Below are 12,279 nucleotides of genomic sequence, written 5' to 3'. Positions count from 1 at the left end.
TAAGGGGAAAATAAATTATGTGACAGGGGGCAAGCTCAGGGCCAGGTTTCAACCTTGACCCGCCCACCTATCTACACAAGCCAGTCTGCCCAGTCTCATCTCCGACGACCTGCTGGTTTAATAAACTAATGTTTTAAATGGGAGGTTGCCCATTATACTGCCTCAATGCCAGGGGGCACTATCCACCACTCCATACCACCTGTACACCATGGCCCATGCCTTGCAGATGGCATCATAAGTTCTTAATGGCTCCAGCCCCGCACTGGGCCCCATAACATTCTAGTCTCCACCCCAACCTGATAAGGTGGTCTGCTCCGCCCTTATTCTGGGCTGCTAAACTCCCTGCACTCTTCTCCCACTCAGCAGTAGCCCCTCTCTGGAACTTTTGGCCTCACAGGCCCTGGCCTCACCTCTAGGCCAGTCAGAACCCCAGGCCCCCCGGCTGTGGGCATCCTTTGTGGTAAGCATTCTGGCTCTTTTCACCCCTCTAGTCCTGGCCTCAGCATTGCCTAGTTGAGGGTACCTTGGGTCAGGCTTCTGAGTAGCTAGCCCACTCCCTCTTATACAGGTCCACCTTCTTGGGCCTCTTCCAACAACAGTTGTGGAAGCTGGGGTTTTAAGGCCCCCCTACCCACCTTTCACCAAGGAAGTAACTGACCTGGTATTTCTGAGGGACTGTTCCACCACAAGCAGCCTCACCAGGCCACCCATCCACAGCAGGGTGCAGTTTCAAGTCATACCTTGGACCAGGATCCTTCTGCTGCCCCCATAGTTCCTGCCCTTACCTCCAAGATGTTACAAGGAGCAGCTCAGCCTGATGTTACCTTCTTGGCTGCTAGCAGCAAATTGCTGTCTCTGCCCTGTGAGCCTAAAACCTAAAATGGCTGCTCATCAGGGCTGGCCTGCACCTGCAGACTGCCTGCTCCAGCCCTTAAAGTTGCAGGCACCCAGAAGTGCCCTGCCACAAAGTAATTACCAATGTATGCACAGAAAAATAAAAACACGTACTGCATTTTGTCTTAGCCTAATGTTCTCTTTGTTGTCATTTACCCTAGCAGTTAAATCTACTGCAGTAACCAGCAGGAAGCACACATACAGCTTAGCTATTAGCAATTTAATTTTCAAGATATTTGTCTCTTTATACAGGCTACTTTTCAGAATCAGTGGAGAGAGAAATTCATTACCAGATATCAGAGTAATGATGTGAGACTCCTCAAGTTCACTTTAATGGGAGCTAGGGAATTTGGCACTTCAGCAAGAGTTCTCAACACCTTGCAGAATCAGATGCCACATCACCATACCCCAGAAATGATGACTGGAATGATCTTAGCTATGTCATTCCCCAGGCTGGTGGACAGCCTGTTCATCCCAAGGATGGTGGACTCAGTTTGTTAGGGAAAGCTGTCAATCAGAACTTTTTCTATGAGCCCCATTTCTGCTTAATCAATGAATTAAGAATAATTCCAAGTAGCACAGTAGACTCTTTTGTCCCAACCCAGATTTTAAGTGTTAATTGTGGAGGGCTGGAGAATTGTATTAGAAAAAAACAAAGTAGCATAATAATTGTGCTGAAAAATGAAAGCATGCCCTAGGTTTATGCTCAAATGTTTGTGTCCCTCCCCACATGGAAAAAAGTGGCGTCTCAGTGTTTTCCTCCTTTTCTGCATACCAGTTTTGTAGTAACATTGTTGATGTCAACAGGAACATGTGCACCTGTGCACTCGCAAATCACTATGCTTGCCATTGGTTGTTTTGTCCAATACATGTGTGCATGTAGTATTTTGTTTTGAATAGCGTGAAGTAGCTTGCATTGAGTAAATTAAAAGAAAGAAACCAAAGAACATGGGCTCAGAATTGTTCATGCATGTGAAAAAAACACATCTTTTCTCTTTTGTCTTCGTTATGCTTGCAGTCTAGTCATGCAGTCATTTCTATCTTGACTCCTCCAAAATGACCATAAAGATCAGAGCCTTGGTGAAGAACTTGATCATTTTTTTCCAAAAAGCACCTGTCCCTTTAATAAAAATAGTAGTAATAATAAATGAAACACTGTTTGCAAAACATCAAACTTAAAGAACTAGAAGGCTGTTAACAGAAAGCATTCAAGCCTATAAGCTGACTGTTATCAAACTGTGACATGTATAACACTTGTCTGTAGATCACAGTCAGGTTGGTTTACCTGACCTGTGTACATTTTTAATTTTACTGTTTAAGATGACAAAGCTATTACAACACAAGCATTTAGATTTGGGATGTGATGTGCTAGCTTTCAAAATTTGTGAGCTGCTGAAATAACCCATTTTTCCTTTTCTTGCAACATACAGGCAGACCATTTTTTAAACTTGGCAGAATAGCTACAGTGAATCCTGCCTGAAATGTCCATTCAGTATACTGAACACATTGGATAATTACTAGTAGTGGTTTTCCAACACATTTGGAGCAGCCTTGTTTGCTGTATTGGTGGATTCTTGAAATGCCCTTTGAAATGTCCTCTGAAGATTTCACCTTCCAATAATGTAATGGCATCAGCATCCGGACTGTTACACTTGTTGTAACTGAGTTTATTTTGTTGGAATTACAGTAACGTTTTAGATGAAGGCACTAATAAAACATGGTGATCCATGCTGCTGCACCTGTATGAAGCACCTGTGAACTGTGGCTTCTGCCACAGTTTTCTGATGTGCTAATAATTGCTTGAATTAAACCTCCAATGGGTAATTTTGAATCACTGTAATGTAATAAAATTAAAATGATGTTCTTTCTTGTGCTGCATGATGGCTCAATACCTTTATTTTTCAGGGTTCTCACGGACATTGTTGCCAAGTGTCATGAAGAACAACTAGAACATTGTGTCCATTCTTATGTAAAGGTACGAAATAGCCAAAGGCCTTTCATTATCTCCTCAGAGTTGTATGTTTTTTCTGCTTTCTCTTATGACACTTTTAGTAGTTTCCCCAGTATCTGGATTGCTTTCTCCTACCCTGTCAGGTTGCAGGGTCTAGTGATAAAGGCAGCAACCTGGGGCCAGTGAAAACTGAGTTGAATTCTCTGCACTACTACTACCTTCTGTGGCAACTATGGTTTCTTTCTGCCTTGGTCCTCATTTGCAAGATGGGGATAATAGTACTTCCCTGTTTAGCAGGGTGAAAAATAATACATAAAAGACTGTGGACCCCAGATACTGTAGCCATGGTGGTCTGATAAGTACCTAACACAGATTGATTTATGTATTGTTCAGTGGCATACAGTATTTTGCTACATTTGCATAAACTGTATTGGGTTTTATTGCATTGTATTGATGGGCTGTGTGTATTTGCATGACATGTTTCTTATATGTTGTTTGGAATATTACAAATGACCAAATGAAATCAAATGGTAAATTTTTATGGAGATGTTCCTGGATGCTTTTGTTTGGTACATTTTCCTACTTTGTAGTCTTAGTTTTCTTTTGTTTCCTCAGGGCATATTTTTATTTTTCAAGTTATCATATAGCTGTACCTGCTTTGGATATAAGAAGTACTTTACCTTCTTCTATAAATCCTTTCATGTTTTCATAATTGTGCACTGCTCACTTGTATTTTCCACTTGGTTCTCATTTTTATGTGCATACATGCCTTTGCAAAACAGGCTATTTTGATCTTATTGATCAAACTTATAATGAACTTAGATGATGTTTGGAAAATCAAAGGTATGGTGGCTTTACATTATCTTTACTGTTATCAATTGAGTTCACCCAAATAAAGCAAATAAAGGTACAGGCCAACAAGCACCTAAATAAATAATATAAATAGTCTATCTCAGGGGAAAATCTTATAAATTGAGAAGCTTATGATAGAAGCACACCCTATAAAGCGAAGGATGGCGTAACCATTGATACTGTTTTGACAACAGTCCTGATAAACAAGGATAGGCAAGAGAAGTTCTTGGCTTTTGGAAAATATGTAAGTACACAGTATTAGATGAATCATCACTTGGCACTTTAGTTGAATCAACTGAGGGGATATCATTGCCTAAATAATTTAATTTAATAATTTAATGTACCTTATTTTTGTATCTAGTTTATTTGGTCACTTCTTGCAGAGTGACAGCACAAAGGGGAATCTATCGTAGCTATCGTTTGAGAAAAATAAAATTTAAAATTGTTTTGCCTCTTTGTTCTTGTCTCTTGTCTTTCTTACATTCATGAGATAGTAAGAGTAAATACAGAACATGCCAGAAGTGAGATAAGGGAAATTAATACAATTCAACTAGTTATGGAAATGAATCATGAGTGACACATGCATGGACTTGTTAATCTCTGCATAGTGTGCTGATTCATTCTGAAACAAGAGAGGGTTTCATAGAACCTAGCGAAAGCCAACCTAAAAAATAAAAAACTGTCCGTCAGGGCAAATGAAACCATGATGGAAACAAATACGTGCCATTAACTAACACTCCAGTCTTCATGGGTACAATAATGACTGTATGACACAAGTTTATTCAAACTAAACACTACTAAAGTAATTTCTATAACGTACAAAATTCCTTTGTATTTTATATCTTTGCAAGTCATGATTTGAATTTAATTTTTAGTTAACTGGTTTAAATTTTAAGTAACTCTTTGTTCAAAGGGTACACTCCTTGTCTATTTAGGTTACTTAAGAACACAATGGTTTGAAACGTTGTGTTACTCATCCCTCTAATTGTGTTCTTTTGAAAGGCCAAAGGCAGCTACTGCTGCTTTATGCTTCAGCAGCAGTTAAAACAAACTTATGGCTAAACATTAGTGCATGCACAAGAGGATTGGTATTGCTTTTGAGGATAATGTAACCCAAGCTACAAGTATGCTTATACTCATTGGTTACATATATTAGTAACTGATTCATGAACTTATTGCAGTTCTTCATTTCCTAGCCTAGAACTTGGGAGACCAGCTGTCCTGAACTTCCTCTGTGACCCTAAGCGAGTCACATAGGACTGGATTTTCAAAGGTCCCTAAAGATGCAGATGTACACCTAGTAGCATTTTCAAAAAAGTCATTGAGTGCTTAGGCTGCTAGACCATGTCTGAAAATCCCAGGAAGCACCATGTGCATCCTTAGCAGCTAAATAGCTTTGAAAACCTGACCCATAGAATCTCTTTCCCTCAGTTTGCACAGGAGATAGTGCTCCCCTACATCTCAGAGGGTTTTGTGAAGAAAAGCACATTAAGTTTATGATTAAAATTGGTCTAATAAAAGATATTGAATTTACCCAAAGAACCTTGTCTGCCTTAAAATTGTGAAGCATTCATTTAGTAATGGGGATCATACAGGTGCAAATAAATTAACAAGGAAATGGCAAGGTCCACTTAAAGAATACATGCTGGTTAATCTTGTGAATGTCTGCTTTGGAAAAGGCTGCATATTGATAGGAATAGTACTTGAATATACCATTTGTTTTATACAACCTAGTACTTCTATTTAGTACTCTTTCAAAATAAGTTTTTTTGATTTGTCAACATAGTTAAGCTGCCCTTGTCTCTGTGAGGAAGTAATAGATCCAGTCACCAAAATATTAGTAAGAAATAGGTCAGGGGAAGAAAACTGGTAGTAGACTTATGTCCATGAGGAGTCTAGCAGAGGAATTCTGATCCTTGGGCTATGATCTCTGGAAGAGGATGCTATTCCCCTTCTCTCCATTCTAGTGGGTACTCTACCCCTTTCAGGATGAAGAGTTCCTATCAAGTCAGCAGTTACCATTGGAAGAAAGGAGCAAGGGAAAAGGTGGCCCTGACTAGGTGGGTGAAAACCCTCCTTACTTCCTTATTTATTGTTCTTTCTTTCCTGGTTAGAAGTGAATTCAGGCTTAGAAGTAAATTCAAAAGAAAATCTGATACCCAAATTTGAAAAATGGCCTATGCACCAAGGATTTTAAGCAGAAATTCCTTTTGATTCAAATCCAGTTGAATTTAATGGGGAGTTCCGTTTAAAACTCAGGATCAGTAGAGGAAAAGTGTTGTACCATTGTTCTTAGGTGAATTTGTATGAATTCATGTTTTCAGTCAAGGTATCTCAACAGTCCAAAATCAGCACTACTGAAAAAATCAGCTGTTCTTACAAGGTGTATTATTTATGCTCTACCTACTCTTGGTTGGACTTTTATACATTTTTACATTACTCTTATTGATTTTTCTTTAGTACGTGTTCAGAACCAAGTCACCCGAAGAAAGGACTGTTCATGAGGAGCTAGCCAAGAATATGACTGGCCTTTTGAAATCAAATGACCAATTAACAGTGAAACATGTCTTAAAGGTGAATAATACAGATTTAAGCACTAGTATATTTCATGATTGCTCTCACATTTTTCCGCTTCAGTTTCCCTTGCTCTTTTCCCTGTGCACTTGGCACATATCAAAGTCCACAATGATCCAACAGCTTTATCAGGCTTTCTTTGTTGTCATGCAAATTCTCAACATAACCCATTACACAGTATACAGTGGCTTTACATGGTATAATTCCTCCTCCTGGATTTCTTTTCTGTTATTGCTCAGCCACTGTGAGAAATATAATTCTTCCATAATTCAGTGAGAATTAGAATGTTAATTTTTAACATGTTATGATTTTTTAACCTCACAAGAAGTGTCAGGAATCTCATCTTGTATATTTCTTTGCAAGTAAAATAGAATATATAGTCAAGTGAATATTGAACACTTAATTTTAATACTGTTACTATTAGATGATAATCATCAATCATCATAATTGTTTTGATAAGTATTAAAAGCTGTTAGTTTATTTATTTAACTAACTCATCATAAAACTACAACATATATACCAAACTTGGCCTGCCCTCTATGCCATGTCTAGGAGGGAACTAAACTGGCTTAAGAGCTATCTATGCCAACTTTAGAACAGCTGAGGACTTCCCATAGAGCAAGGAAATTCTCATTTATCCAGATCCTTCTGGTTCCCAGCTCCTATCTACTACTAGAGTGGCAGGACTTTCAGGGAATATGGGAGAAACTGGCCATTAGTGCACATTTGATGCAGGAAATTAAATTTCCACTATTTAGACTTGTGGGCAGTTTTTGCTATATTCATAGTTGACATGTTTTTTAAGGTGCTTATCCATGTTAACTCCTCTTATACATTTTAAAAGTCCTTTTACTTCAATTAAAAGCTATAGAGATGGAAGTCTTCCAACCCATAGTACCATCTCAACATAGAAGTTTTCATTGTTCTCCCACCAGTATTTGATTCTCCATATGTACATTCAGACTTGAACCTCTCTGTTGAGATGATTCTACACTTGTTATGTTTCATGTATTTCTGCCATATCTATTTGTAAACTAGACTTGAATTACCACAGACATTGTTATGAATTAAAGTAATAATTTATTTACTATTTATTTCTAATAAGGAAGAGATCACAATTGCCAAGTGCCTAATTCAGCAAGGTGTTAAATGGCTTCTGTTCCCAAATGAAGTCAACCAGAGTTGAAGTTGCTTAGCTTCATAAAGGATAAGTTCCCAAGGCTAGGAACAGACATTGCATTTGTACCCGGACAGAGTGTGCCTGTGTTTGTCTTGGAACAAAAATGTCCTGGGATAGGTACACATATCACCATTTCATAGACATTAGACAGTAGGGCTAGAAGGGACCTCGCAAAATCATTGGGTCCAGCCCTCATTTAATCAAGATTTAGTGAGCAGCTAAATTCACTGCTGCTTTCTTGCCATTGATTCAGTGATGCAATCTCAAGACAGCTATTCTAACACATTTGCAACGTCTTGGCATAAATTGTTAGTACTTCTTATTCTGTGAACCTTTTTTAAGTTCTATCCCGAGACAATGGACATGGATGTCTGAATGATCATGGGTTAAAGTAGTTTATTCCAGGACAAATGTACCATTGCACAAGTGACTTAACTACTTAATAGCCAAATGTCAACTACTTTAATTTGACTGTAGTGAAAATGTTGTCATTATGCACAGCTGAGGAACACAGACCATTCCTATGGGGAAGAATGTTGAGTTGAAAATATCAGAAAACAATTCATTATTAAACGCTGATATTATTATGTGACTTCAATTTTAAACTTTTTTTAACAGCACTCCTGGTTCTTCCTGACAATTATTTTAAAATCAATGGCCCAGCACTTGGTTGATACAAGCAGGATACAGGTAAATCAGTGTATACCCAAGTATATTTAATCATAAAGGCTAGGGACAGACATTCAAAAAGTGTGAGCCTGAATTGATTCAGTCTTTGCAGGTTAGTCTAACCTGGCTAGGCTGAACTGGTCTGAAACAGGACAGACATTCTCTCTTCACTGAAGAAATCCAGGTACATGTCTGCAGTGGCTCAGGCTAGAAGCTGGGGGGCACTAGAACATCCCTGCCTTCCCTTCCAGGACTGAGCTGAGGGGGGTGTGGTGAGCCCCCAACAGGACTCTCTCATTAGGGATGTCTGCCTGCATGGTCCCAGGCTTTTCCGTGCTGGCTGCTCAAGGGGTGGGAATATTGCCAGCCCCAGGCTAGCACTCTGAGGCAAGCGGGGGCAGGGGGGGGTAGTGAATGCACTGTTGATGATATGGAGCTTTTCAGTCTCCTCCCTGCTTCATCATACTGTCTGCAGAAAACTGACAGGTGAGCAAGCCAGCCCAGGGGCTGATAACAGTCTGTATCACCCCATTAGCAAAGCAATAGCTTCTCTCTATTACTTCAAACTTCTTAAACAGCTTACCGGGGTTACCTGTTGATTAGCTCTAAAAGCCCTAAGTGGTCACTGTTCTATCTGCCTATCCCAGTGAAATTGGAGAGAGACACACCTCTCAGCATTAGCTAGCATACCACATGCCTAGGGTCCATGGGGCTGGGATCCATGCTGTGGAAGATAGGAGGAAGGGAGGGAGAGGGGGATTTCCTGCTTGAGCAGTGATGGGTGGTGGGAGGGGAGAGCAGGGGGAAGCCAGGCAGACCTTGCTGTGTCTGCAGTCTCTGCCAGAGACTTACACGGCATTAGCTAGCATACCACATGCTGGCTACAGTCCATGTTGTTGGAGAGAGGAGGAAGGGATCTCTGCTTAAGCAGCGAGTGGTGAGAAGTGGGGAAGAAGGGAGCATGGGGAGGCCAGCAGACCTTGCTGTGCCTGCAAGTCTGTGCCGAGCTCTAGCCAGGAAGCAGAGGGGAGGGGACAGCCCTGCTGTGGAGCAGAGAGCCCCATCCAGCCCAGAGAACATGCTGGGATGCTGGAGCATGCTGGGGGACTCCCAAAACACCACCCCCCAGCAAACCAAAGCTGCCACATGCCAAGCTGCAGTCACCTTCATGGTCATCTGCTCCCCACCCCAAAAACACTCCAATGATCCCAGTGAAGCCTCCCCAGTGTAAAATTGGAATAGAATGGAAATACAACAGAAATGGAGTAAAAGTACTTTAAGATTTAATAACTGACACACTTCTATATTTTGCTTAGGTTCCCCGAATTCAGAGATTTCCAGAATCATTCCAAACTGAACTGGACACACTTATAATGAACTTGGCAGACCATGTTGTTTGGAAACACAGAGATGCTCTTGAAGAAACAAAAAATGCAAACCACAGTGTTGCCAGATTTCTCAAGGTAAGATGTTGCATTGCTACAGCATGCACATAATCAGCCATACATAATGCAGAGTCAAGGAAATGAAACTCTATAAAAAAACCCCTACGTGAATGATAACTGAGTTTACAGAATCAATATTGATTTATAGTACAGTTGTTTCTTATATCTGCTACTAGGTCTGTGGGAATCCAATAGCTGTAAATAAATCTTCTGAAAAAATTGCAGTTCATATATATTTATCTAGAAATTGAGATCAAATTAGCACATATTATTGTACATGGATAATGTAACTATGAAAGAAAAGTCTGCTGATGAATGGAACCACTATTACAAAATCAATCTAACATGGTTTCTTGACCTACCATATAACTGTGTGACTGGAATACGGACTCGCTAGACATATATAAGAATAATAATGGGAAACAGTTTTCACATACCTGTGTAAACATATTGCTGGTGTTCTGTAAGCTACTTGTAACAGTCAAGGAAAGCTGCTGTCTCAGGATGTGCTATTATATTACTGTAACAAATTACTGCAGGGAGGGTTTCACAGTGCAGCAATGGTTATTGCTGTTACAGTCATTCACCAGTTTTGTAGGTGAAACTAAAATGGTGGCAGCCACAAGCACAACATAACAGTCTCAAAAGTGCCTAACTGACTTGGGAACCTAATTCTTGTTTTCAAGAAACCCTAAGTGTTGTCAAAAGGCACCCATTAAAATGAATAGGTGATCCACCCGTACGTGCTTTTGACAATCTGAATAAGTGCATCTTTTAGGCACCTAAATACCTCTAAAAATTTGATCTCTAACTGGATTTGCAAAAGCACTTAAGTGGGTTCAGAAGAACCAAACTTATTGATTTAGGGAATTAAGGACCTAAACGAAGCACTTACAATAGTTTTACCCATAGTCTATTGCTTGTGCCAGCTAAGTGAAGCAGTATGTAAATCAATAATATGTAGTTTTTTATGCTTTTTTTCTCACTGTTGTTTGAGTGTCAGTAACCTTTTGCATATAGGGTGGGATTTGGAAAGAATCAAATGCTCTGAGCACTCTTTTATTTACTTGATAGAACAAAATATGCCCACATTTTTTTCTCTATATAACTCCTTGATGGAATAAGAGTAGTGCTAAGATTGTCTTTTTTTATTTTCTCCTCATATCCCTCAATTGTTGGACATCCTTATTCTCTGATTTAAGTACAGGATGTGAAAGAATTAACAACTAGACAAAGTGTGGCCTGTTCCACATCTGGATAGCTGAGAACAGGAATGATAAAAAAATCTTGTGACCCAATAGCACATACATAGACTGCCATGTACAGTGTATGCTGAAAATAGTGGTAAGAGGATCAGGGTGAATCTTCTTGTAACAGATTGCAACACAGCTTCTGAGGAAAATATATAGGAACATTTTATCAAGAAAACCAACTGTACAGAGGTGTAATTCCCTCTTGGCACGCTTCACTTAACCAATGATAAATCCCTTCTGGTGTAGTATGGAAACCTTATCTGCTGTAGATTTATCTAGCATGTTTTGTGCTTATCCAATGCATTATGTGATTTGGAGAGTTACATTGGCTTGATTCTCTACCTGTGCTATTGCAAGGTTGCTAGTATTTCATGGTGTTAGTTTTGTAGTTTTGCATGTTGTCTTTACATATTGTAAGTTTATACAAGTGATAAAGCTATGTTCTACAATGGGATGAGGTATCAGGTCCTCTTTATATAATTTGGTTTGCCAAAATAAAATCTTTAGGCTACTGAAATAGTCTGATGTCTCTGGACCCAAAGCTTACAGCAGCCCAATTTCTGTGCCATGTACTGAGCAGTTAGGTGTTTGCTACTGTTATACAGTTCAAGAGCATCTGTTACCTTTTGGATAGGAGGGCTAGCACTGCAGTGCTTATACAGCAGGATGACACTGCAAGACTCTCCCATCCTTCTGAAAAGTGTCAGCGGCTATAGAATTGAGTGGTACAATAACCTTTACATCTTCAAGCCATTTAGCCTTATCAGTCACCAAGAATGCTGTTCTCATCATAATGTAATGTAATGACATGTTTCCAGAAAGATAACATAGTCCATACTCGGAGAGCTGTTTGGCTGAATTGATTCTTCAAGAATCATGGCTTTATTGTTGAAGGGAAGATTCAGTCATCTTGCTTTACGTGTACCCCTACTTATTGAATGGTACAGTATGTGGCAGTGTTCCTTTTCATTAGATAACCCACTTATTAACCATCCAGAGTGATGGTAGTTTCAGGCCATAGCCACATTAAAAGCAAAATATCTAACCTATATATCCGTACTGTTCTTTTAAATCATTACAGTGTGCCAGATTCACCAATGTGCTCTGGCTGCTTTTCATTGCAGACAGGTGAAAACTGATTTTACCAATCAGTTAAGCCAGTTCCATAGACACTATACATTGCCAGAGCAACATGTTTCTCAGACAGGTTGTGCTAGTGAATCTTCTCCTGTGATTCTTGTTCTAGCCATAACTGTTTTATTTTTTTCCTCAGCGCTGTTTTACGTTTATGGATCGTGGTTTTGTGTTCAAGATGATCAACAGCTATATAAGCATGTTTGGAGCAGGAGTTCCCAAGGTATGAATGATGTTTTTAAAAAGTGAATTGATAGCAGAGTATTTTCAGTATTGTATTCAGTAGTTTGCTCTCTGTTCAAAAATAGCCAATAGAATTTTTTTTTA

General features: G+C 39.4%; 1 protein-coding gene across 5 annotated transcripts in view; it reads left to right on the top strand.

The window, feature by feature from the left end:
* DOCK10 (dedicator of cytokinesis 10) overlaps positions 1–12,279 on the top strand; it is a 275,097-nt gene that overhangs the window by 195,660 nt on the left and 67,158 nt on the right. For all 5 annotated transcript variants that reach the window (XM_059730950.1, XM_059730949.1, XM_019491796.2 and 2 more), the window contains exons 25-29: positions 2,800–2,869; positions 6,158–6,271; positions 8,070–8,141; positions 9,437–9,583; positions 12,092–12,175. In XM_059730950.1, coding sequence (XP_059586933.1) covers positions 2,800–2,869; positions 6,158–6,271; positions 8,070–8,141; positions 9,437–9,583; positions 12,092–12,175 — 487 coding nt within the window. The remainder of the gene's footprint in view (positions 1–2,799; positions 2,870–6,157; positions 6,272–8,069; positions 8,142–9,436; positions 9,584–12,091; positions 12,176–12,279) is intronic.

This window comes from Alligator mississippiensis, chromosome 7 (assembly GCF_030867095.1).
Source record: "Alligator mississippiensis isolate rAllMis1 chromosome 7, rAllMis1, whole genome shotgun sequence".
In the NCBI taxonomy this organism is placed as follows: domain Eukaryota; kingdom Metazoa; phylum Chordata; order Crocodylia; family Alligatoridae; genus Alligator; species Alligator mississippiensis.
Note: the sequence above shows the minus strand (reverse complement) of the source record. Positions and strands in the feature narration are given on the sequence as shown.